The 27107-nt window shown below is 49.4% G+C and overlaps 2 protein-coding genes across 2 annotated transcripts in view; one reads left to right on the top strand and one right to left on the bottom strand.

Moving 5' to 3' along the window:
• The window catches only part of SYN2 (synapsin II), a 149516-nt gene that overhangs the window by 29208 nt on the left and 93201 nt on the right, over positions 1–27107 (bottom strand). Inside the window, exons 2-6 of the mRNA XM_043885843.1 lie at positions 19786–19843; positions 18416–18507; positions 15934–16090; positions 10893–10982; positions 267–329 (exon numbers count right to left, since the gene is read on the bottom strand). Coding sequence (XP_043741778.1) covers positions 267–329; positions 10893–10982; positions 15934–16090; positions 18416–18507; positions 19786–19843 — 460 coding nt within the window. The remainder of the gene's footprint in view (positions 1–266; positions 330–10892; positions 10983–15933; positions 16091–18415; positions 18508–19785; positions 19844–27107) is intronic.
• Positions 1974–12127, top strand: TIMP4 (TIMP metallopeptidase inhibitor 4). Its single transcript, XM_043885844.1, has 5 exons — positions 1974–2636; positions 4038–4135; positions 4551–4665; positions 7932–8056; positions 8671–12127. The coding sequence occupies exons 1-5, from the start codon at positions 2498–2500 to the stop codon at positions 8866–8868; spliced, it is 675 nt and encodes a 224-aa protein (XP_043741779.1). The 5' UTR covers positions 1974–2497; the 3' UTR covers positions 8869–12127.

Below are 27107 nucleotides of genomic sequence, written 5' to 3' on the forward strand. Positions count from 1 at the left end.
ACATCTCCCTAGGAGGTCCCCACTCTTGAGCTTCCCTTCCCAGGGCTCGGGAGCCACATCTGCTGCAAAGAGCACAGGGACAGTCTGGTGGCCTGCACTCTGCTTGCTGCAAGAGGCCTGGGTAACACTCATGGTTTCAGAGGGGCCATATCATCTTCGCCCCAGCGAGAATACATCAGCAACTGAGGCAGAACAGTCCACAACCGGGCTTCTGGAAAAGCTCCTGTTGTGGCCTCACCCCCAGAGCACAGCGGCCCTGGCCTTACCTTGCCCATGCCCGAGTGAGCGTGGCCGATCTTCACCACCACAGGGAATGTGGGCAGAGTCAGCTGAAAGCAGAGGAGAAAGGAATGAATTGGTCAGAGTGTATCTGTCTCTCTGGGGAATCCTACAAATATTTTTTTTGGAAACACCCTTGGAAGCGCTCTTTAAAGAACCAGTGCAACCTATTTGCATCAGAAATTAAAAAATTTAAAAACAGAGTGACAGTGACTGGCCTAAGGTCACAGCATATTAGTGGCAGAACTACAAGGAGCCTGTTCTCCTGTTTGGTACTCTCTGCATCTTTAAGACTCATTGCTTCAACCTTCATGGGTCCAGCTTTCCTGCACTGAACCTGGCTTTTCTCCCCTCTCACACTCTCTTCCTTGCTCACCAACACCTCAAACTCACCACCGAACACAGCTCAGAATGCAAAGGCAGATTTCTGCCTAGTTTGGGTTGGAAGATAGCTAACATAATAACTCAGCATGTTTACCATTCAAGAGAGATGCTTAAAAGGGGGTAAATGCGACCTTGTTGTTCAGTCACTCAGTCGTGTCTGACTCTGCGACCCCATGGGGCTGGCACGCCAGACTTCTCTGTCCTTCACCACTGCCTTGAGACAGTCATATTTTAACTAGAGGAACCACAAAGACTTAAAAGAAGAAAAGCCACCCGCTAAAGGCAGGATTTCAAGCTGTTACAAAGTGGCCATGGGAGAAGTAACATGGTAGAGGGGACCAGATGTCAGGAGACCCGCATCCCAGTCTCTCCGCAAGTCCGTTTGCCTCCTTGGGGCTCAGCCTTCACATCTGCCAAGCGAAGAGGCCGAACGGGACGCTTTCAAGATCCTGTCCAATCACACATCAGACTTTATCCTGGCTGGGTCTGCATGAAGAACCAACTTGGATGCCAAACCTCATCCTTTCTTAGTCAGGCTCAGTTCTCTCTCAGCTGTGTTCTTTTCAAACATCATGACCACATCAAGACGAAAAGTTGTCTTTCAGAGGATATACTATTGACTCTGATGAAAAGTCAGATTCCCATGGCAATCCTGAGTGTGACCAGATACTGGGAGTGCCTGACCTAAGGATTTCAGCACTCCTGGCTGAGGCCAGCTGAGGCTGGGTCAAGGAGCTTCAAGTTCAGTTCACCGTACTTTATGGAGAAGTAAGTGAGGCCCAGAGAGGCAAGGCTATGAAGCTCCTGAGGGACAGAATCTGCACCCAGCCTCCTACTGTCTGGTGGAAGACTGTGTGGAAACATCCTACAACCACCCTGCGGGTCTCTCTCTACTCACTATGCTGTCTGTCAAACAGCACACAGGGCTCCCCACGCCCCGAGTGCCTCACTTGTTTTCAAAGCTGCACCACCCTCTATAACAAGACGCACTCTCTCAAGGCCCTGAGACAGGAAATAAGGGTGGCCAATAGCAGAGAAAGGGCTTTGAGGGCCCAGGTTTGCCCCGAGTGATGGGCTTACCCCACGCTCTGAGCCCCTCAAAGAGCACTGCATGAGCAAGGGGAACGGGAAAGGGTTTCTAAGGCAGCGGCTGCTTTCTCCGCTGTCTCTCCCCACCCCCCAGCCGACAGAGCCAAGACACACACACACACACACCCCCAACTTTCCCTGTCCTGTTCCATTACTGTTTGCTGTTGCTTTGGAGCCTCATAAATAGAGCATTGAAAACACTTCCTGCAGCTGAAAGAAGCCCTGAGGAGCTTGTCTCATTCCCAGTGTGCCGCTCAGCAAGAGGTCCGGCCTTCTCTGCCGCCGTCTCTCTTGCCTGTTGTAATTCTGTCTGCCTCTCTCTGACTCTGCTGTGCCTCTCTTTCTGTTTGAGCCTCTCCGCACGCTCGTCCCTTCTGCCTGAGTCACAGCCCCTTGGGCTCTGCACCCCCATGCATCTGTCTACGCTGCCCTGTCCTTCTGTCCTGACGCCATCCCCTTTCCCGGTGCCTTCCCTCTACTTCAAGAGGGCTCAGGCCCGGAAACAGCACCGGGGACTCTCGCGGCTTTCCTCTGCGTCTTACCAAGCCTGCCGGCCAGGAGGGCCGCGGGTCGGCAGCCCCAGGGTGGCCTGCGGCCAAGGGAGGGCGGAGCCCATCGGGGCGGGATTGGCTCTGGGTCCACCTCATAAAGCCGGGGGCGAGGGGCGCGCCGCGCTCTGGAGAAGCCGTGGAGGGGCACTGTGGTCTGACAGTCCCCGCAGGCTCAGTCGCAGCCCTGCGGAGACATGCCCCGGAGCCCCCGGCCCGCGCCGAGCTGGGCGCTGCTGCTGCGGTTGCTGGCGCTGCTGCGGCCGCCGGGGCTGGGCGAGGCGTGCAGCTGCGCCCCCGCGCATCCCCAGCAGCACGTCTGCCACTCTGCGCTCGGTGAGTCCGGGGGAGCTCTCGAGGGCCCCAGCTGTGGGTGGGGGTGTGTGGGGTCGAGGTGGGGCCGCGCAGCAGACCTGGAGTCTCGGGGGGAAGGGGTGGAGCTCAAATCCCGCCCCAGTTGCCTCCTGCTGCGGCCGGTGGGTTGGGCCGGGCCGGTGCCATAGCAACCCTGCAAGCGCAGAGACCCGCTGACTTGCCAGAAAATAAAAGACAGTGTAGGACTTCCCAGGAGGCGGAGTAGTAAAGACCCCGCCTGCCAATGCAGGAGACTCAAGAGACAAGGGTTCGATCCCTGGGTCGGGAAGATCCGCTGGAGAAGGGCATGGCAACCCAGTCCGATACTCTCGCCTAGGAAATCCCATGGAGGAGCCTGGCGGGCTTCATTACAGTCTACGGGGTTGCAAAGAGTCAGCTACAACTGAGAGAATGAGCACAAAGACAGTGTAAAGGGCTCCACAGTGATCCCCTCTCCCCTATCTACTGCAGTTATGGGATGTCACTGAACAAGTCTCTGGAACTACCCAGTGATTATTCTGATCCACTGGTTAGGGGGGTTGGGGGGGGGGAGGGTTCAGGGGGTTGGGCTTTCATGACAAACATCCCTCTGTATCCAAGCCTATAACTGAGGTTGTCACCACCACCCCACTCCAACACTCACCCTTTACACTTTCTCTCTGCCTGGAATGCCCTTCCTCAAAAACCCTTAACTTCCTGGCAAACTCCTATTCATCCCTCAAAACTAGGGGGTCTCCTCTTCTCTGAAGGCTTCCTGACCCCTGGTGCTACCACAGCATCTCCAGTATCTCTGTGCTCCTACTGTGCTGTGCTGTTGGTCTTTGTAAGAGTGTTCTCCACTAGACCAAGAGTTCCGCAGGGTGGGGGCCCTGTCCTTAATCGTGCCTGTGGGCCTAGGACCCAGTGTTAGACCAGGCATGGAGGAAACAGGTTTTGATTAATACCCAAATGACAAAGAGATGAACTACCTCTGTGCACAGTGAGGATATTTATTATTTCAATAAACATTTGCCAACGTCAGCTCGGTTGGGCTCTCTCTGAGGTCCTGGGCTACAGCAGTGGATGACTACACACTGACTGCCCTCAAGTGGCTCCTCCACCCTGCCCGTCTCCACCCCACTGTACTCTGGGCTGCGGAGAACTCGACTCCCCAGACCAGCAGGCAGAGTGGAGAGACTCAAGGACCTGGTAGGCCCGAGGAGTTTGGAACTTCCAGAAATTAGAGAGGAGTATCCCTTACATGCAGCATCTTCCTCGAAACCCACTGAGACCTAAACCCAGAACCCCTCTGCAGAATTCTCCAGGGGGCCACAGGTCACCCAGATCCCAGGAGGATCGCTCCCACAGGCTGCTGAAGGTCCCCTCTTTTCTCTTCCTGTGCAGCTATCCGGGCCAAGATCTCCAGTGAGAAGGTAGTTCCTGCCAGCGCAGACCCTGCTGACCCTCAAAAAATGATCCGGTATGAAATCAAACAGATAAAGGTACATGGGGGCAGGACAGGGTGTCACCCCCTTGGGCTGTTAGAAGGAGTTGGGGGCTGTGATCTGGGGGGGTGGGGCTGGGGGGCTGGTGGTTCGGGTGGCCTGGCTCAGTGATGCTAGGGGTACAGATACTGGAGTGGATGACGTGTAGGGGACAGGCCATCAGAGCCAGAGGACAGTGCAGGAGAGGCCCTCAGTGTTTGTGCATGGGGCTGCTAGAGGCGCCTCCCTTCTCACTGGAAGAAACCAAGGTTTAATTATTTCTAGGGAGATGAGACCCAGTTGTGTCATCTGTGTGCAACGAGTCCTGAACTAGACTTTCACTTAACTTTTTTAGATTAAGAAAAAGTTTTTCCTGTTAAGATATAAAGTACACTCACTGACTCAATACTGCTCTTTCGTAATTGCCTTTCAGATGTTCAAAGGGTTTGAGAAAGTCAACGATATTCAGTATATTTATACGCCTTTTGATTCCTCCCTCTGTGGGGTGAAACTGGAAGCTAACAGCCAGAAGCAGTATCTCCTGACTGGTAAGCTAAAGACCAGCAGTGGCCCTATGAGTCTCTGCCCTAGGAACGCAGGCAAGGAGGAGCCCAGCTGAGCTGACCTTGGGCAGCAAGCTGAGCCAGGTGGCATTTTCTTGGGCACAAAACAGCTGCGTTACTAAGAGGTAGCCTGAGTTGGCAGAAGCCTTGGTAACCTCCCTGTGAGTGCCACTGCCTTCCTAGTTCACAGGCTGCTGTTCCAGCCTAGGGCAGCTGGTTCTGTTTCCAAACGGCTTTAAGTGATGTAAGATTTTTGGTGCATGCATGCTCAGTCGTGTCCGACTCTTTTGCGACTCCATGGATGGTAACCTGCCAGGCTCCTCTGTCCATGGGATTTCCCAGGCAAGGATACCGCAGCGGGTTGCCATTTCCTCCTCCAGGGGATCTTCCTGATCCAGGGATCGAACCCGCGTCTCTTGCACCTTCTGCATTAGCAGGCGGATTCTTTACCACTGAGCCATCTGGGAAGCCTAAGGTTTTTGGTATCTTGAGCCAAATTCTGCTGCTCTGAAACTGCCCCTGGTGGGTTCAGCTCTGCCCTCTGTTCCAGGATGACCCTTCAGAGGCCTGAGGACAGTAGATACATGTACTCTAGCTCCAGGTTCTGCTGGCCGTGGTCCCCAGACCCCTTCCTGTCCTGGCCACTTTCAGCGGGATAGAGCCTGTCCCCGTCCCTCCCCAGCACTGGACCCTGAACCAGGGACCACACTGCAGGGGAGGTCTTAGTCACACAGAATAAAGGAGGACTGTGCATTCGCAACCTCACCCCCACATACACACAACATACACGTAGTAGTCGCTGTAGCCTACGGCAGCATCAGCTTTAGGCGGCCACGGCGGCTCGCACTCTTGGTTCGTGACTGACTCACACCCAAAGCCTTCTTCTGAGAGTGCAGTAAAGCACAGGCCCTAACAGCAGCCTTGATTCTAACACGACTCTGTCTCCCAGCCCTTGGGCCCAGGCAGATCTCCTCATGCTGCCCCGACTGGGACAGAATAGTTAAAGTACCTCACAAGAGTCTAATCCATGACTGAATGAACGCAATACTGAATTATTTTGTTGTTCAGGGAAGGTATCTGTGTGGCTGTAGACAGGGAAGCCTCACTGTGTAAAGTGAAAGTAAAAGTGTAGTCGCTCAGTCGTGTCTGACTCTTTGGAACCCCACAGACTGTAGCCCGCCAGGCTCCTCTGTCCATGGGATTCTCCAAGGCAAGAATACTGGAGTGGGTTGCCATTTCCTTCACCAGGGGATCTTCCCAACCCAGGGACTAAACCCAGGTCTCCCACATTACAGGCAGATTCTTTACCATCTGAGCCACTAGGGAAGCCTTCATTGTGTAAGTGGGATCTACATTTTCCCTAAAGGATAAAACATATTTAGAAAGAAGGCCTGGAAAAGAAAAACACAGCAGGTGGGGAGAACGGAAGGAGGAATTCCATTCTCTGTCCATCCGTTCAGCAATGAGTGACCACCTCCTCACTGCCTGGCCTGGGGCAGGCAAGCGGAGATGCACTAACATGCCACAGTCCTCAAAGAGCTCCCTCAGTTCAAATCTAAGAAGTCACAGGTGTTGGAGGCCACGCAGGTTGGGGCCCCCCAAGTCTGAGGATGTGGAACTGTGCTGATCCGGGCACCTCTGGATGGGAGAGCAGGGGCAGGGCAGGCCCCTGAGCCCTCCAGGTCCCAGGACCAGCTGACGGGGCCACCTCCTTCCTGAGCACCTGCCCCCTGCTAGGGGCTGTAGTGCACCAGGGATGCAGACATGTGCTGGCTGCCTCACGGAGGTCAAGTCCACCCGAAGGTGGGGTTAAATGACAAAGCGTAGGCTTACTGAAAACTCATCCGTGGTGCCCATGGTCCGCAGGAGAAGATGCAGCCCTTCTGCCTAAAACCCTCTGTGACCAGACCCAGCTGACCTCCCCAGCCTTGCCTCCTGTCACTACTCAGTGACCGTTCCCAGGCCCTCATTTCCCCTGGAGCTTAAACTACTTGCAGGTGCAAAAGGTATTCTGCAGGGCTGTGCCCTTCTGCCCCAGTGTCCAGAAGTCCCTCCCCAACTCGTCTGGCAGCTGAACTCCTACCCATCCTTTCAACGCCAACACAAGCATCATCTTAGACACCCTTCTTGCCCCCACCCCTTCCACAGACAGAGATAACTGTGTTTCCTTTGTTCTTATACCACATCCTGTATAGAATCATACAACAGTATCATTTTCTACTTGGTTGTCAACCCTGCATATTCACGGGAAGGACTGATGCTGAAGTTGATGCTCCACTGCTTTGGCCACCTGACGCGAAGAGCTGACTCACTGGGAAAGACCCTGATGCTGGGAAAGATTGAGGGCAGGAGGAGAAGGGGACGACAGAGGATGAGATGTTGGATGGCATTACCGACTCAAAGGACTTGAGTTTGAGCAGACTCTGGGAGATAGTGAAGGACAGGGAAGCCTGGCGTGCTGCAGTCCATGGGGCCGCAAAGAATTGGACATGACTGAGCACCTGAACAAAAACAACAATTTGTCTTCCCTACTAGTTTTTAGCTCCTTAGGGGTAGAAATCCTGTCATGTTTATTTCCTGTATTCCTGGTACCAGGCCATAGTAGTTGCTCAGCCAGTAAATGACTGAATGACTGAAGTTTTAAGAGAGGTGAGGGCTAGTATGGCCCGGGATGGCTTTGCGGACAAGGTGGTACTAAAAAGGGTCTTTGGAAAATAGGAAAGAGTGTGATATGTAAAGGAGAAGGGGAGAGACTCACCAAGATATCACTGGAGCAGGACAAAGGTTGGAAAAGGTTGAAAAGGAAGAGAGACCTACTATGTATCAAACATCTTCTGTGGGTCCACAACTGTGCTGGGAACTTCACAGACATTCTCTCATTTAATCTTGACAATAACCTTATTATTCTTATCTTTCAGCTGAGAAGTTACATGGCTTTCTTATGGTCACACACTAGTAAATGATAGAAAAGAAGGGATTTCTGCCAAGATTTTGACTTAAAGCCCACATCCCTCTGTCCGCACCACACTAATGGAAAGGCCTTTGCCCTACAACTCTCACTCATACAAACATCATCTGGTAATGGCTTTGACATAAAGACAGTAGAGGTTTTTCTGGCTCCTTCACTGAGCCCCATGTCACCACTTCCACCACAAGATACCGAGGAGGCTGTGATTCTGCGCCTCTTTAAGAACTCCTGGAGCTCCACAAGCAGACTCCTCATGTGGGCTCTCCTCTATCTTCCCTTTAAGGTCAGATCCTCAGTGATGGGAAAGTCTTTGTCCATCTGTGCAACTACATCGAGCCCTGGGAGAACCTATCCTTTCTGCAGAGAGAAAGTCTGAATCACCACTACCATCTGAACTGTGGCTGCCAAGTAAGGACTGTTCGTTTCCAAGGTCTTTGGGGGTGGGTGAAGGGCCATGCAGCCTCATCCTTCGGTATTCCCTCCTTCCCATGCACGTGACCTATTCACTTGCTGTACTAGAGGTTTGTGATGGATCAGGCATCGTTCAAAGTTGGGGGTGGGAAAGCAACAAGGCCCGTAGTCCCTGATCTCAAGGTACTTGCATTCTGACTGAGAAGGCAGCCATCATATAAGACAGGCTGGGATAATACACTACCACTTAAAGAGAGTCTACTCTTTTTGCCAGGACCTGTAATGGTTAATTTATTGAAGCTATTTAGTCTTTAAAACAAATTTGTGAAGAGTTAAGATTTCCATTTTATGGTGAAGAAATTCATGCTGTAGGAAGTGAAGTGACTTGCTTAGGTCAGTGGTAGAGTAAGGGCCTTGGGGCTTTTTGGGAGGCAATACTGTATGTGGAGAGTACAGGGGAAAGATAACTAAGGGAGAAATTTGGAGACTTGGAAGGACCTTATAAGCTAGGGGGCATTTGAGCTATGCTGTAAGAACATGTAGGAGTCTGAAAGGCAAGAACAGAAAAAGGACACCCTACTCACTTGGATGTTGTGTGGCTATGGCTCTAGATCACCACCTGCTATATGGTGCCCTGCACCATCTCGGCTCCCAACGAGTGCCTCTGGACAGACTGGCTATTGGAACGGAAGCTCTACGGGTACCAGGCCCAGCATTATGTCTGCATGAAGCATGTTGATGGCACCTGTAGCTGGTACCAGGGACGCTTGCCCCTCAGGAAGGAGTTTGTTGACATCATCCAGCCCTAGGAGGGATCGCCACAACCCTTTGAGAGTCCCGAAGACCAAGCCCTTTTCCTTCCTGGCAGGGCGCTGGCTGTCCCCACCTGCTTCATGGATGCCAGACAAGGGGAAGTATCAGGTGGATGGTGTGGCCAGCATGGGGGCAGGGATGGGGCGTGTGGCAGCTTGTGTCCGGGACCCCAGTCCAGAACACGTCACGCCAAGGGCTAGGGAAAGTAGCAGGACTTTTCTCTCCCACCCTCAGCTCTTCATCCTTGCCTCCAAACCTTCTAGTTGAGCTGGTATTTGTTACTGATTCTGGCTTAGTTTCTGTTTTCAAAGCTAGGACTATTCCTTTTTCTCCCCAGATAAGTGTGTTTTCTTTTTATCTTAACTGATCTGACAGGGGAGAAATGATGACTGTTATACATATGAGATGGGGTGGCCTTGTGCGATATAAGGCCAGAAGGTGGGTGACAGTATCATAAACAGGCTGACTTGGAGAAATGAAAAGAACAACATCCTCTGGCTGTGTTTCATTTACTCCTCCAGTCTCAACTCATTCTGATCCTCTGATACGCTTTCACCTGTTTAGGGGAGTGACAAAGGGGGACAAGGAGTCATTCAGTGTGAAGCCTACAATGTAATCCCCTCTATACCATTCTTGGCACAGGGCCTGGCCCAGTTAGCAAGACAAGAATAGACTTGGGTATTGTCTCTCCAGGTTGACTAGACTTAATGTCTTCAACTGCTGTCCAAAAGGCTTCTCCTCTGTCTCCTTTAGAAAGTCCTTCTCTACTAGATTACTAATGTTTTCATTACTACTTCAAAACCTTTTTTAAGCGTAAAAAAAAAAAAAAAAAGCCTTTCTGTTATAGAGTTGAAATTCCCCCTTAGCTTTTGAAACCTCACAGAGATCTTGGCGGTGGGGGGTGGGTGTCCTCTCTTGAGGGCACATTTTAGGCTAGAGGACAGGAGAAAAAGAACACAAGGGCCCTTGGGGGAAAGGATGGTAGGTGAGGAATATACTTTGCAAATGTTACAGTTCTTCAAGTGGTCAGCCTGCTTTGAGAACCGCTCCCCCCAGCCTTCTGCTCAGTCCTCTTGGACACCCTGAAATCTACAAGCACAGCCCCTGAGGGTTCCTCTGCCTCTACAAGCCTTCCTGACTTGTCCTGATGCGGGTCTTAAGGATTTATCAGGGACAAGTGCTTAAAGTTCCAGGGCCTCTCCCGGGGAAGCTCTGGCAAAGATGGAGAAGGTAGTTCTTCCCAAGGCCCCAAGGTTCTATACAGCTTGCTGATAAGCTGAGGCATGCAGAAAACACTGGAAGAAGGTTCCACAGAAATGGTGCAAACGGAGATTCCTTCTGGAGATCTCTGTCCTGGAGCAAAAGACTTGGAAAGCTAAAGCAGAGAGTCTCCACTGGTGGGTTAAGTAGGCTTACCCACTGACCATGCAGGCCTGGGGCAGAGAACGTGGGGCCAGAGAAGAAGAATGGGGGAAAACATTAGAGGCAGCCTCTGTACCAACCGTCTATCCCATCGTTCTGCTCCTTCTGCCATCCTGGGATGGCCTCAGAGAAGGCAGAGTGAAACCCTTGTCTTATCTGAATTTTGAGGAAGTGTCTGGTGAATAATATCAGGAACAATAGCTTACACCTGAGGAGCACACCACACTCCTCACAGACTATTTGCTTAAAGAATCTCACTGAAATCATGCAAGTGCCATGTTAGCTATCCTGGCCAGGAATCGTTAAGCCCACTCTCCTTTCGGATTGGGATGCTGACACGTGGTGAGGGAACATAACCGTCTGTGAGTTGTGGCTAGAATCGCAAGCAGCAGGATCTTCTGACTATTGATCCATCTAGGTTGTTACTCTCAGCTTTTGATAAAACGCCCCTGTTTCTGCTCTTTCCTATTCTGTCTTGGAGACAGAGGGCTGTCTGAGGCCTCAGTGGAGTCTCGGGCTGAGAGGCCGAGGCCCTCCTCAGAGGCCCACGCGGCAGCTCGGCGCAGACAGCAGAGGCCGGCGCCCCTCAGCCACCTACCATCTCTCTGTGGTTGGGGTAGTAAGTCTGCTCGATGAGCGGGAACTTCTCTCCTCCCAGGGTCTTGTAGACGGCCACTAGCTGGGCAAACTGCAAAAGAGAAGCAAAGGTTTCCGTTTACCCAGACAGCTTCTGGGGCAGACGAAACGGCGACCCACTGAGCAAGTATTTATTGAGCATCTGCTCCACTGAGGGCTTTGTACAAAGTGCTCTGAGGATATAAAAGAGGTGTCCCACCCTCTATTCTCCAGGAACATATGCTTCTGTTGAGGAAGGGAGAGAGTGAGCTAGTATTCATTCAGTGCCTACCCAGTGTTAATGATATTTCATTTAATCCTCATATCAAACTGATGAGCTAGGGTTCTTTATCATCCTCATTTTACACATGAGGCTCAGGAAGGGTAGGTGACTGCCTAAAGCCACAGTGCTGCAAAAAAAGGGACAGCAGGCATTGAAATTTTGGTCTCTATAACTCTAAACACCATCATCCCTAGAGATGGAAAGTGATGAAGCTGGATGGGGGAACAAGGGGCCCAGTCTTGGAAATTCAAATGCCAAGGAAAAGAAAGGGAGGATGGAATCATAGAATGCAGCAAAGACAGACCCCGTCTTCTGGACTTACTGCTCATCTAAGAACTGAACTCACCAGACCCTTCACCTGTGAAAAGCCAGAACAGCTCCAGGGAGAAGGGGTGAAGCGCACATACTTAAATGTCAGGGTCTGCCTTTGGCGAACATGTAGCGTCCCTGGTGTCCCCTGCCCACCCCTCTACTTTATAAGTGGAGAAACTGAGGCCCAGAGAGGTTGCCCAGTCAAGGTCACACAGCAGTTGAGCCAGATTCATAGCCAGACCCCTTTAGTCCTAACCCATAACTCTTCCTTCTCCTTCATGTAGCTGCCTTTCAGGCTCTAAAGAGACCATGCTCTTCCCACAGGAAACTTTCCAGTTCAATCCGTTCACACTCATTCCCCACCTCCACACACACCCACCCCAAAGCCCCGGCAGCGGCAGTGATCCAGGTCTTCTCTCTCGTGCTACTGGGCTCACGCTCTAAGCCACTGATACCTGGAACTGCTGGAAGGAAGAGTTGCCAGATTAAACCGACCTTCTGTTTACTAAAGAAGGGAAAGATAGAATATTTTTCAAAAGCCCAGTTCCTGTTTTCAATCAGTGATGTTAGCACGTGTGTTGGTACGGGGAGACAATAAAAGCCAGAGCTGGGTTGTTAGAAAACCAGAGTCTTCTAATTCTTCTTGTTCTGCCTTGAACTTGCTAGGTGTCCTTGGGCAAATGATGTCTCCTCTCCAGGCCTCATTTTCTTCATGTATAAAATAGACAACTGAATTTGATCAGTTCTTCAAACTTTTTAACCACACCAAAAAAAAAAAAAAATCTTTTCATTATATTTCTTCCTAAACTCCATGATGAGACTGCTGTTTAGTGATCATTGGCTGTGGTCCTTTTGTAAGTAGAGATAGAATCTGTTATTTTTGAAATGCTGAGAAACACTGGAGTTTCTGGGTCACTTTCCTCAGTGACACGCAGTTGGTGGCTCTAGATCTCGAGGCCTCCTCCGGGGCTGCAAGTATGATTGATGGACCCCCAAGGCCCTAAGATTTTATTATTGGAAGAGACTTCAGAGAGTCTCTAGGCCAGACATCTCATCTCACGGATGAGGAGACCGAGGCCGGAGCAGCAAAGGCGAGCACAGGCCCCCACATCATGCCTGGCGTTGGGGCTGTGCGGGGACGGGGCCCAGGCCTCTCCCCACCCAGCACGCTCGTCACTGTACCCGGCCATGCTTGCTGGTGTTCTCTGGTTCTTCCACGTTCTCTGACTGCCAAGACCACCCCTCAGACCTTTCCTGCATTCTCCAACTCCCTCCGCTACCTCATCTGACCTTTAGGTCCTGGCTGGCCGCTTGGAATGACTGGACTCCTTCTCGGCGTCTGGATACCTGCCTGAGCTCCCGAGGCCCTCCAGCCTCCCCAGCCAGCTGATGCCAGCTCTGCCTCACAACCTCTGTCCTGCTGCAGCCCACGCCCTGGCACAGCACCAAGGCATGTGGGGCCCTATCTTCCCAGCATGTGGGAGAGTTACACAGACACCACGCTGATGCCAAGAAGGCCCCCGGCAGGCTCCCAGAGTCCTGACACAGTCAAGACTAAGATGGCGGCCAGTTCCCATGCACTAGCTGGGTGCCTGGGGGCTCACGCTACCCTCCTCCACCTTCTGTAGTCCCTTCTGCTCAGAGCACTAGGCTTGGCATCTAACTCCTGCCTGCCTCCTTGGAAACTCGGCCTCAGTCACAAGCATACAGTCACCAATTAAACAAAAGTAATATCTGATAAGGGTTATTTCCTCTCCACATAGACAAAAGAACGCACTTGGAGCTGGGGGTGGTATTGGCAATGAATAGGAAGATAATGCTCAGCATAACCATTTATCCAATGTATCAGGAAAGATTTCTCAGATGAAATGGGATTTCAAGATCAGTCTGAATTTAATATGTTACCCTGATCCCTCCTGGAAATAAAGTGCTTCAATTACACTCTTGTGCATTTGCCTCTAAGAAAACCCCACATAGAGTGACAGGATTTTCAGATAAATCTGCAGCAATATGGCAGCGGCACTCTTGCTCTCCCTGGCACTCTTGCTGCTTTCACTGATAGGTCTTACTTCTGCTTCCAAACTCCCCATGTGCCTGCCGTGGGCAATCTATGAAATAGCGGATGTGCTCAGAGACAAGGTGGAACCTTCCCAACATGGCTGAGACCTCTCCTCACGCCAGGAGCAGCCACAGTAGAGACATTTAGAAAACACACACCAAAGTCATCATCTCAGAGGGAAGTCCCCTTCACAGTCACCAGATTTGTTCATCCCCATGAACAGGCAAAGAACAATATATAAAATGCCATTAGTGTGGCAGCTGCTTAGTGAAAATGAAGGGAGAACTTGGTGTGTGGCCAGGGAGCCCTGCTGTTCCCCTGCGATGCCAATGGCAATGTGCTGGGACTGTGAACGGGTGAGAATGTGAACCCTCACCAGATCCCAGATCCCAGGAGGGGCAAAGCCCCAGCCCAGGCTTTCTGACCCGCCCCTCCCTGGCCGCTGGCACAGTTCTGGAACACGCAGCACGGAATAAGTTTCTTTCAGATCCCCAACACTGGGGGCTGTGACACCAGGCTGGCGGACTGGGGGCAGGTACTGCGATTACTCCTCGTTTCATCCTCATGCTCAGTCGCTCAGTCGTGTCTGACTCTTTGCGACCCCGTGGACTGTAACCCACCAGGCGCCTCTGTCCGTGGGATTTTCCAGGCAAGAATACTGGAGTGGGTTGCCATTTCCTTCTCCAGGGGATCTTCCCAACCCAGGGATCAAACCTGCATCTCCTGCATTGGCAGGCAGATTCTTTTATCACGGAGCCACTGGGGAAGCCTCCACTCCTAGTTTACAGACAAAGAAACCAGGGCACAGACTGGTTTAGTCAGGAGGCTGATTAGTGAGATAGCCCAGAAAAAAAGCTGATGCTAGCAGAATCACCCTGTGTGGCTATGAGGGAGCCAAATTCTAGTAAGTATTGAAGGGGTGAGGGAGGAAAGGGCTAGGGCATGAGTGCAGCGCGGAAGGCCGTGTGACTAAGGGGAAGCTTGTTGAAGGCCTCATATGCGCTCTCCTGTGATCAGCAACCCATTCAAATCACGCAGGTCCTGCAGCTGGTTTCTGCAGAACTCTCGGACTCCAAGCCCTCAGGCCAGACAGAGAGAAAGGCTGAGTGAGGGGCTGCTACAGCAGCTCTCAGATCTTTCGACTCCTTGCTCACTGGTCTTCCTCTCACACTGCCAGGTCTCTCTGGCTCCCAAGGAAATAGGAGGACTGAGTTCAGGTGAAAGAGTAGAGGTGACGGGTCCTTTTGGTTAAAAAAAGAAAACACCCCCGCTCCAGCTCCCTGAGCGGGAGAAGCTTGGGGTCTGCGAACTCCACAATCAGCCACCAGTGCCATGACCCTTGGCAAGCCGGTGTGTGAGAGCTGAAATAACCCTTGAAAAACAAGAAAAGAAGGATGTGACTAGGGGCAGGTGTTTCCTTCTGAGAGGAGCAGCCTGGAGCGGCAGAGTTCTAGGAGCTGGATCTCCTCGGCGGTCGGAGGGGAAGCTGGAGCAGCCTAGAACCATCTCAGGCCGCTTCCTCTCCCAGCTGCACTCTTCTCTCTGCTCAGACGCTTCCACTGCCTCCAAGATTCCCAAACTAGCCCAGGAAGAGACCACCAAACCAGCTTCTTCCTCACATGGTAACCCCGCTTATGCGAGGGACGGTGTCAGAGAAATCCTGGCTCTGAAATTTTGGAGAGTTACTGAATCCTCTCTGGGTCTCATTTCTCTGTAAAAACTGATAATAATGATAATAATAACACCTTCCTTGTAAAGCTATTATGAGGATTAAATGAAGTTCATGTAGGAAAATCTCCGAAGCTGACATCACATAGTAAGTGGTCTTATACTCCTTATCTTCTTTCAGAAAATGGTCACATCTCTGCCATGAAGGAGTGAGAGCCAATTATCTCAGAGGGCACTTCCAGAGCATAAAAGTGTCTGATTTGGTACGTGTGTGGATGAATCTCATTTGAAGGTTGCTGAGACACTTGGTAGGACTCTGACACTAACACCCCTCTGAGGTGCACCATCCCCTTGGTCCCCAGTGGCCTCAGGCCTTTCCAATGGTTAGATCTTTTGGAGGCAAGAATTAGGTGTTTTTATTGCTATACCTGATGGCTGCAGACCTGGAAGGGCTCCTTCACAGAATCTTTGTGTGACTCTGCTGTGAGGCCAAAGGTCCTTTCTGCAGCAGAGGCAGCCCAGCCAGTGACAACAAAGTCCTACTGTGAGAGCCGGCCCCACCCCGTGCCCCAGCTGAAGCTCCTCCCACACCCTCTCAGCTGGCCCCTCACGGTGTCTGGATCAACAGATGTCCTTCTGGGGACCCGGAGACAGAGGATCAGGATGCTGCCCTTTTACCTGAGGGAAGGGGGACTCACTCACCACCCATGGCTTGTCACAGAAGTTGTAAATGGACTCCAGGGAGTTGATGCTGGGGAGGCCTGCGTATTGCATGCCAATGATCAGGTGGCGGAAGTCCTCATTCTCTGCCATGCCGAACGCATGCTGCCGGATGAGCACAAAGTCTGGCCGGAAGGACCTGGAAAGAATGTAGAAGCAAGTCTGCCACCAACCAGAACCTCAGGACACATATCCTCTTGTCTCCCGTCTCCAAAGCCCAAGACAGGGAAGGGGTTACCTGAGCTAAGACCCTCATTTTGTTATGACTGTTCTCTTATGGACTAGGTATTATGTAGGCACTTCTCAAAGGAGATTTGAACAGATTTCTGAAATTCTTTTCCTCTGGTAAAGACCCTGATGCTGTGAAAGATTGAGTATGGGAGGAGGAGAGGGTGACAGAGGATGAAATGGTTGGATGCCATCACTGACTCAAAGGACATGAGTTTGAGCAAACTCCGGGAAATGGTGAAGGACAAGTGAGCCTGGCGTACTGCAGTCCATGGGGTCACAAAGAGTCGGACATGACTGAGCGACTGAACAATTCCGCTGGGTTAAGCACTGTCTTTTTCTAAGGTGCAGAAGCCGTCAGGGAGGAGGGAAGAAACACTTTTCGACCGCCACACCTTAAGTCAACAAGAATTTTCCGTGTCCCTGTGGATGAGAGTGGAAGCTCCTGTGGCTCTGGAGTTGGGGTTCCAGCAGACTCTGAAGACACCACACTTGGCTGACTTCACTGCCCTGCTCCAAAGATCCCTGACCTCAGCGTCCTGCTGTGACTCCTCAAGCTGCTTCTTAAAGATGCTGGGCCCCTAGCAGCTCCCCCGGTGAACCAGGGTACAGGCTGGCTTAGAACAGATGCCAGACACCCCAGTGTTATTCCTCCAAAGCAGATTTAGGGAGGGGCACGAATGTTTCCACAGAGCTGAGGTTGAGCAACTGGCTACAGGAAGCTGAGAGTACAGTGTGTTCCCGGGCACGGGAAGGCTCCATGTGTTTCACCTCCAGACAGCAGAGCTCCATAGGATCAGGGCCCCGACTTCATGCCCTGATTCCTGAGGAACCTCACCTTCCCAGACAGCATCTCCCCTCAAGGCTCCAGGCCTCGGCCATTTCACACATGTACAGTGATGGACCTGGTTCTCTGCCCTGGGACCCAGCCTATTTCCGCCTACTGCTCCAGCCCCACCTGGGCTCAGAGATCAGTCTTCCAAAGTAAAGGTGGTAGGACCCCTCCTCAGTCACTCAGGAGAGTGAGCATCAAGTCAGCTGGTGTGTGCTCTGACCTCCTTGTGCCCAAGTTCTGGGAAACTGGCTCCGTCTATACGCCTGAGACCAAGCCTTACATCCCGGTTACTGAAACTGAGCTCTAGGCTTGCGGTCAGCCCAGGGTCCCCACACTGCTGACGGGAGAGGCCCGCCTTGTTTTTGCCGCATCCCTCCCAGCACCCTGATGTGGGCCCTCTTGTTGCCACCCGTTTGTGTCACGGGTCCCCATGACCTACTCCATTTGCAGCTGGGGGAGCCCACCACTGTCTCTAGAAGGAGCTTCCTGAGTGCTCCCCGACCAAGGGTGAGGAGCTCTTTTCTGTCCTCCTCAGTCTCCAGGATGGATGAGCTCACACTCCCTGACATTCGGCTCCAGACACCTGATTCTGCCTTCCCTGTCATGGACCAGGTCCTGTTGGACGCTGGTGGTCTCGGGGTCAGGGCAGTGCAGGTTGAAAAAGGGAAAAGGGTGAAGTGAAGCCTCTATCTGGAGCAAGACCCTGATGCCTGGAACCCTGAAGCCACGCTGAGTCCTGGGAAAGAATAACAATGTGGAAACCATGCTCCCTCCTCTGGAATCTTCATCACCTCCCACAGAGAATTGTTGTATTACAATTGATGACATCTGCATGTCACCTAGCACCCCACCTGCAGTGTAAGTGCTTTGTAATTGCAAATTTTCTTCCACTCACAATGTCCCTTCTGACCCAGGCTTTCCTATCAGACTTAGGAGTTCCCAGAAATTTGGAGGATAGAAGAACACTGGGAAGGGTGTTAAGAGAACTCACATAGTACACAGGACTCTGCTGCCAACTCACTGAGTGAATGGAAGCAAATCCGTGTATAATGGGAGGCTGGACCACAGCAGAGGTTTTTAAACTCCCCCCGGCTCTTTTCTTTTAAGGCAACGGAATCGTGTTTTCCAGTTGAAATACACTGAGAGATAAAAGTCCAGAGCTGCACTGGCTGAGGTGGGGCCAGAGTCCTGCAACACCTCTGACAGGAATCATCCAGTGGCAGTGAGCTCTGAGTCCACAGAGCTTCCTTCACCAAGGAACTAAGACATCTCCAAGGGCCAGAGCCAGCTTTCTCTGCCTCCTTCCACCACCGCCATACAACACATGTCATCAAGGTCTGTACACTGCACATGGCACGCCAGAGACGGTGGCAGTGACCCCGAGGACAGAAGGGACCTTACCGGACCACCTTTGTGCCATTCCGGAGCACCTGCATATCCACGGCGTAGGTACCATCTGCATGGGCCACCAGGTTGAGCTCCGAAAATTCCGCCTGGGAAATAACAGGAGGGGATTAAGAGCGTGGATTTCACCTTATGTGTTTCTTACTATGATAGAACATAACTAAATAAAATCAGCAGTAGGGGAGTAAGCCCCACAGTCCTGACTCTGAGAGGCACCCCCATAAAGCAGCAGCAGCAGCAGCATCTTTTCCACCAAACATGTATTTACAGTTTGCAAAGCATTTTCCCAAACTGATCCCATCTACTCTCATAGCCACTCTATAAGACAGCAGGGGCAGAAATAATTATCCTTATTTATCAAAGGAGCAGTTAAGTGACTTTTCTGGACAAACAAAGCTTACTGTTGGCCGAGATGGGAGCAAAACTCAGGGCTTCCGACTCCCCACCCAGCATCTTTTCTGCTGCCTCTCTGCAAAGCAGGAATGCAAACTGAGGCAAACACGCCCTTTCTCAGTCTCAACATAAAAGCACTAAGTTTTCATTTAGGAAATCAGGTTTCGGTGCTGCTCTGGCCCAATGAGACGCATAAGATGTTCAGGCAAGTTACTTTTTCTCTCTGGGTGGACAGTTTCTCCCATCTATAAGATGGAAATAATTTTTATCAACCTTGCCTAACAAGTTATTCTAAGAACTGAATGCAGCAATGGATAGAAACAGTAAATCAGTAAATCCCAGCACACTGTGTAAGGAATGATGAGTAGTTTCTATCGTTACATAGAAAATACATGCTCTGTGTAAAGTGGACATCCCTCCTCCCCCCGACTCAAATGGACCTAATCTCTATTTATCATGGAGCAAAGGGTACGGGAAGAGAAAAACTGAGCCTTTCAGGACTTCACTGCGTTAAAACCAGGAGGTGTTCTTTGTTAAGCTCTCTCTGAAGTGCAACCTTAGGCACAGAGGAGGCCTCACTGGAGGCTGCACACCCAAGTGGCAGACATGCATCTACCGAGCAAGACCTTGCGAACACAGTATGGAGGTGTGGCCGTGTCCTCGGAAGACATTCCTCTACAGTGTTCCTCAGCCCAAGGACCCTGCACCCCCAGGGGCCCTGAGAGCTACACTGCTTGCCTCCCTACAGACCCCAGAGCCACGAAGAGAACTCAGGGGAGTCGAAAGATGCAGCCTTCAAGACCAGGTCTCATAGAGAGAGACGTCCTGGAAAGGGTAGGGGGAGGAGGTAGAGAGCCTAGAAGCTAGTGATGGACCCTGATCTTTCCACTTGGCAGCACCAGATGGTTCACTCCAGAGTGTCAAGAGGGCCTCACAATGATGCAGGTGCAATCCTGGGCTCCCGGGTGGTTTACCTGTTCCACTTTGATATCATAATCTCCAAGGACTTTTTTGCCCCGAAAGCACTTGGTCCTGGAAAAAAAGAAAAAAAAAACCCCACACCTATTAGTTTTGTACAGGTGTTTGTCATCAGAAATTCACTCTCACAAAGATGAGGAGGACCACGGCACACAGAATCCCAGAATGAGAGTCAAGAGACCTGGGTCAGTGTTAGACCTTAGTCTGCTACCAGATCACCATGAGAGAGCCTCTGGCAAACCATGGCCTTTCTTCTATAAAATAAACCAAAAGGCCTTTCACTCCCAGGCTTTGTGCTTTTATGAAAACAGCTGCTGTCATGTTTTGGCTACAAAAGAAGTCCAGAAGTAGGATTTCCCTGATGTGACTCCTGCTAAAAACTAGGTCAATTTATACCTCCCTGTAGTTCCCTATCTTTCCCCATCCTGCGTTTCACTCTGGTTTTCTAGCTGGTTTCCACCCTTGGAATTTTAGCTTCTGAAGAAACTAAAACTATTTTACCGCTTCATACCCATACTTCCAGAAAGGATTTGAGGCAATTGATAATTTAAAAAGCAAATATAATCAACAAAACAAGGATGAAAGGACAGTCAATGAATGAAGAGAGTTAATTATACCAGAAAAATAGTGGGGGGTGGTGGGTGGGGGGCGGTGGCAGCAGGAGAGGCTTAGGAAAACTACTATAATTGAACACAAAACCTCTCCTGTGTTTCAGAGCAGTTAAGGGAATGAGTCAAGCCTAGATAGACCGTACTTATTATCTTCCCATTTTGTCACAAGCCGGAGGAACCTCACAGTACAGCTGCTGGTAAGGGGACAGTGTTTGTGCTTGTATTTATAGCCAGTGTTACTTTGCCCTTCACCTACCCTTCCTCTCATGAGAGTTTCTTGTCTGACTTTTTAGGCTGCTTCTCCATCTGTCAAAAAGGCCTTTCCACACGGTACCTAGGTTGGCCTTGCTTTCCCAGTGCTTGAAATTTCAAATCAGCATGTCTCACTGGAGGTTTTCTAAAGTCCCTCTCCAAAACAAAGGTATAAACTAACATTTACTGGGAATCATATTCTAGGAATTATGTGTTAGTTGCTTTCAAGAACATCTCATTTAACTCTCATAACTACTTATGAGATGGGGAGAGGGGCAATCATTTTTGAGATAAGAAAACCGAGACTCAGAGGGAAAACTGGCATATTCAAGGTCACACAGCAAGTGAGTGACAGAAGCAGTAATCACGCCCTAGTCTGAGCCCAGAGCTGTCGGCCCTGCACAGCACCGTCTTCCTCATTCTTGCCATCTTCATTCCCACCGTGACGAAAACTGACTCGATGTGTATGCTATGTCACAGGTTTCTTGTCCCATTTTCCTTCCTCCACTGAAAAGGCACTTGATGTTGTGAGCACTAGCTCCATTTCAAATACTTCCCGCCCTAGCTCCTGTGAACTGCCCAGGATGGGGCCAGGCTATTTCCTTTCCTCTCTGGTCCTGGAACAGTCTGTTCCAGGAAGTTGTCATTTGTCCTGTCCAAGTCCCGGGCTACCCTCAAATTGCTCCTTAGAGGCACTCAGCCGTCCTAGAGCTGGATCACCGAAGTTCATCTCCCTACCTCTGTCCCAGTTCCTTACTGTGCTTCATCAGCTTGCTTCCAGAGTCCTGTTCAGCATTCATAACTCAGCAAGCCCCTCAGGCAAAGGGCATGTAGCACATCCAGTCCCTTTCATGGTTCCATCTTATTTGTGGCTTTAAGTAATAGTCTACGCACTGCACTATCACTGCTCTGGGGATCTTGTGGACTCTGTAGGTCTTTGTCCACGACTCTAAACAGAAGGAACTGGAATAAAATGATCCCATGAGGTTTCTCGCTTGTGTTGGTGAGGTGTGTCTACCTTGCTACCAGCAATGCTTTCCTGATGCTTCCTCCCAGCTTCCTGTCTCTAAATACCTGCCACCCCAGTCTCAACCAGTGGTGGGAGAACGGTCTCAGACCTGCTCGTCTCAGTTGGTCGTTTCAGTTTACTAGTAAAAGACGGGTTAATTATAACAATGCATTGTAAACCCTTCAGCAGGAAAGGAGAATAAATGTTTTGTGGACCATTTGTTTTATGTGTGGCAGTTTTAAGTTATTAGTTTTTAAAAATCAGTACTTTTTAATGGAAACAACTTGAAAAAAATCGGTCACAGAATTTGGGATCCATTAAAAAAAAAAAAAAAGCTTAATGAGAAAGGAGATCTCCTTCTGTGAGGTATGTCCTAGAGGCATCGACAACAACCTTTCCTTTGGTATGATGTCTTGCATTTTCAAAGCACATCTCTTGCCTTATTTGTTCCTTACAACTCTGTGAAGTGGCCAGGATAGACTGTGCTGTCCATTTGACTAATGGGGAAAGAAAGCCAGAGCAGCTAAATAATATGCTCGAAATCAAAGAGAAGTTCATAGGAGTTAAGCCTAACACTAGGAGTTTATATCTAGGCACTTAGACGCTGCCAAGTTTTTTAATTCACTCATTTATTTTGTGGGTTTTGAACACTGATACTGAAGAATAATTATAGATTCTGTCTGTGTTTATCTGCCACTTCCTGCACCTGCCCGTTGACCAAGTTGGCTAATGACCCTGTTTTCATGCCTCCTCCCCACCCCCACCTCTCCAATGATCTTAATGTCTTTTCCTGAAGGAAATTTGCCCTGTTGGAAATCTTGGTTTGTGTTTCCTGGCTCCAGGTCACTGACCTCTCCTGGCTGTGCCACGTCCCATAGAACAGGAGCCAAAGTGGCAGGCAACGGAGCGCAGAGCCTTCTTGAGAATGACCACATTCTCCCAGGTGTCTTCATGGAAAATTTTTTGTAATTTACAAACAAGAGACAGAATTACTTTCTGATCCTAAGAGAGCACTGTTAGGAAGCAGTGTGCTAGCTCGGGTGGGAATCTTAGCTGTACACTTTTTTGGTTCTGTGACTTCTGGCAAGTGGCTTAAATGAGGAAAAAAAAAATGTCAGATGGCTAAACCAAAAACTCTACCTATTTTCAAAAGAACTTAAAAGTATAAGATGAAAAATGCGTTTTCCCCCTCCTGTTCCCCTTATCACACATACCCCTCATCACCCGTTACAAGTATATCCTTCCAGTGTGGGGAAAATGTGTGCATATATCTGCCGTCATATATGCTTCGAACATACACATGGCATCATGCTATATACATTCTTCTTTCTTGCCCCATAATTTTTTTATTGCACTTAATAATCTTAGGTTAGCATATATATTTTAAAACATTAATTTTTCCAATCTATGAATGTGGGATATCTTTCCATTTACTACCTTATAATAACTTTGTATAGAGTATAATAAAAAAAATACTGAATTATATGTTGTAAGCATGAAACTAATATTGTAAGTCAGTTCTACTTCAATTAAAAAAAAATCTTAGTGATATGCTTTCAGCACATATTGATAAGACTCTTTCTTGATAATAGTTGCATTAAATTTCATTTCCAGTGTTTGGACTGTTTTTGCTATTACAAACAGAGCTACAATGGCTTACAATTAAAAATATACTCATAAGATTATTTTTTCCAGCTTTACTAAGGAAAAATTGACAAATAAAATTGTAATATTTTCAGTGTCCACTGTGATGACTTGATATATGTCTACTTTGTGAAATGGGGTAACCATAATCAGGTTAACTACCACACCCATCACCTCACATTATTACCTTGTGTGTGTGCGTGTGTGTGCATCCGTGCGTGTGCACTGAGAACACTTCAGATCCACTCTCTTAGCAAATTTCAAGTATATGATACAGTACTGTTAACTGCAGTCACCCCATTGTACATTAGAAGGATAATTAATTGCAGAAGTGCTGGTGCAAGGAATAGACGGAATTTTTACTGATGTCAGCACACTGCCTCCTACCCAAGAAAAAGATTATACCACTCTCCACAGTGTTTGAACATCTGGGAAATAACTTCACCTCCCTTAGTTACTCCCCTCAGTCACTTGCTTAGGTTGGGGCACAGAGAAGGGTCTCAGTATGGACCTTCTGACTGCCAGTCTTGTCAAATCAATCCAAATTCACTCTCTTGTGCTCAATCTAAACAGAAACCAAGATGTACATCCTTGAAGCACAGACTAAAAATATCTATGGTGCCTGGGTTGTCAATTTCCCCCTATTGTCACATTTTCTTAACAAGCCTACCAGCTGAGGATCTATGTGAGTTTAATGGCCTGCAGCTTCCTTGAGCGACAAGGCAATGAACCATCTCCCCTCACTGCTAAAATGAGTACAGGCTTCTAGATTTAACTCTTCTTACTCAAGGCACAGAACACTCTCAGGAATTCCCATTCACCAGCCAACTAGGGCTCATGAGGCTGAGGAGACCTCATCAGAGATGATTCTGCTAAGGCCACCTCAAAACTTGGCCCAACCTTGGCAAGCCCAGCTTAAATTTTTTTGCGCATGGGAAAATGGAGAAAGGTCTAGAAACAGGAGCTGACTTCAGGCCTAGTTCTACCACTTCTCAGCTGTGTGACTTTGGGCAAGTAACAGCCTCTCTGAGCCTCAGACTTGTCAAGTATAAAATAGGGCTAATAATGATTTTCATAATAATAGTAAACATTCACTACGTACTAACCACTATTCTAAGAAGCCCCAAGTATTCTATGTGTTTTACCTCATTTAATAATACTAGGCTGTTGTGAAGATTTAATGAAGCCAGATGAAAATGACATGAAAGTGTTCTGGAAACTCTGAAATATCATGCGATTATAAAGTTGTTGCGGTTCAGTCACTCTGTCATGTCTGACTCTTTGAGACCCCATGGACTGCAGCAAGCCAGGCTTCCCTGTCCTTCACTATCTCCTGGAGTTTGCTCAAACTCATGTCCATTGAGTTGATGCCGTCCAACCATCTCATTTTTCTGTCGCCCCCTTTTCCTCCTGCCCTCAATCTTTCACAACATCAGGGTCTTTTCCAATGAGTTGGCTCTTCACATCAGTTGGCCGAAGTATTGGAGCTTCAGCTTCAGCATCAGTACTTCCAGTGAATACTCAGGGTTGATTTCTTTTAGGATTGACTATTGGCAAAATGCAACAAACATTCACATACCAGGTTTTATTGCTCTCTCACCACAGCTAACAGGATTCTTTCTCATCTGAACTTTCGTCTCATTTAACATCTACTCATGATATTTGGCTCATGGCCTCATCATCTGATGTTACCTTTCAAACTCAGTTATCTAATAACCTGTGGCATCACTCCCCAACCCCAGCCTCAGACCACTAGATTATGGAGCAATACTTCAAAGCAAGGCATATGCATACAAGCCTGGATTTTTCATCATCTTGGATTTTAAATATTGATTATGTTCTTTTCTCGTATTATGTGCTCTGAGTTAAGGCCTGTACAAATAGAATCGTCTTATCTAAAGATTTCCAACTCTTTCCCTGAGCTGTGTCCTTATTCACAATCAAGGCTTGTTTCTTCACTGGAGATGTTAGGAGTGATGGTGTTGGCTGGAGAGATGTAGAAAGCCAGAATAGGCCGCCTCAGGACTGAGTGGACCGTGTCTCCGCAGGTCCAGCCGTTTTCTCCTTTTTTCTCGAAAGTGCACGTCCCAGGGTGTCATGTTCTCTCTTCCCTCTTCTTCCCCACATGAAAATCTGTTCTCAGTTTCCATCCACACTGGAACTAAAGGACCTAAAAAACAGCCTGGAGTGTAAATCCCCCCAGGGTGCCTAAAGTTCTTACAGGGATCAAAACTTCAAGCTAGAAGATGAGAGCACTAACGAAGTACCTAGGGGCTTCCCAGGTGGCTCAGTGGTAAAGAATCTGCCTGTCATTGCAGGGGACATGGGTTCGATCTCTGGATCAGGAAGATCCCCTGGAGAAGGAAATGGCAACACACTCCAGCATTCTTGCCTGGGAAACCCCATGGACAGAGGAGCCTGGCGCACTATAGTCCATGGGGTCGCAAAAGAGCAGGACACGACTGAGTGACTAAAACAAACAGTGTACCCAGTAGTGCCTAGCGCTGATCTAGACATTTACCTCTAACAAGATGCTTAGTTTCTGGCTCTTATTGTCTCTAACTTCGGCCCTATTCTTTTGGCCAAGCATCTCAAGGCATCAAGAAGTTAGAAAATAAACTAGGAATAGTAGAGGAGGCCATCTCCCACCCTACGCTCAAAGGGTGAATCAGGCCTGCCGGTCTCAGAGAGTCTGTGAGCGCCTGCCGCCACCCCCTGGCAGCACGTGTACTGCAGACACGCCTGGCTCCCAGCACAGCCACCCACTGAGCCAACTCCACTGGCCCAGTGACAGCTTACTTGCTGCTCTGACAAACCATACCTGAAAATTCACCATTTCTTCTAAAAAGTGTGTGTCCACACACCCCAAGCTAGAGAGCTGGCTTTCTGCCATCTGTAGAAAGAAAGGATGTGATCTGTGAGTAAACTCAGCAACAATGTACTGAGCACCCAGTGGTAGGTACTGGAAATGTAAAAATGCGCCAGTGGTTGCCAAGTGGAGAAAGCACAGTCTAGAAAGAGACCAATATTCTTATGGGTAAACCTCTAAGGACCCTTTCAACTTTTAAGATTTATAATGAATATTCACATCCCCACCTTTCAATCTTTTCCTTTAAAAATATTTAATGCACACAACTAAAACAACAGCAATGAAAGCTTCACATAGCTCAGGAAGATGTACAGTGCAAAGTAAGTTGCCTCTATTTTCATGAAGCTTGCAGGTTAGCGGAGAACAGAAGCATGAATAAAAGATGATAATATGGGGTATAACCAAGCCGTCCCAGGGGTGCAGACAAGGCGCCGTGGGAACCCGAAGGAGGGAGTTCTCTTTGCCTGGAGGAGCCTGGGAAGGCTCCAGGATGCAGCTGAGCCTTAAAGAACGAGGAGGAATTTGCCACACAAGAAGCAGAGAGCACAGTGGTTGCCCGCGCACGGAGCTCTGCAGCGCCCAGCTGCCTGGGGGCAGGGCAGGCAGGCAGGCTGAACGGCAAGAGCTGAGGCTCCTGAAAAAGGGAAGGCCATCAAAGGATTTTAGACTTCAGGCTGAGGAGTTAGGATGTAGGAGCTAGCCTCCAAAAGATCTTTTTAAAATTTTTTTATTATGGAAAATTCTATCCTCAGTAACTAACATTTGGCCAGTGTTTTTCATTTATCACCTTCACTGTTGTTGTTGGGACTGCTGTTTGAGTGTCCTTTGTTTGTTCTTAGTATTTTCTCTGTGCAGTGCAGCAGGTGGGATCTTAGTTCCCAGACCAGGAATCGAACCCACACTCTCTGCAGGGGAAGTTTGGAGTCTTGACCA

The sequence above is a fragment of the Cervus elaphus genome, chromosome 24 (genome assembly GCF_910594005.1).
Source record: "Cervus elaphus chromosome 24, mCerEla1.1, whole genome shotgun sequence".
Lineage (NCBI taxonomy): Eukaryota > Metazoa > Chordata > Mammalia > Artiodactyla > Cervidae > Cervus > Cervus elaphus.

Coding starts and splice junctions, on each gene's coding strand:
- TIMP4 (XM_043885844.1), top strand. CDS start 2,498: ATGCCCCGGAGCCCCCGGCCCGCGCCGAGCTGGGCGCTGCTGCTGCGG. Junction 4,136..4,550: donor ATGAAATCAAACAGATAAAG/GTACATGGGGGC, acceptor ATTGCCTTTCAG/ATGTTCAAAGGGTTTGAGAA. Junction 4,666..7,931: donor GAAGCAGTATCTCCTGACTG/GTAAGCTAAAGA, acceptor CTTCCCTTTAAG/GTCAGATCCTCAGTGATGGG.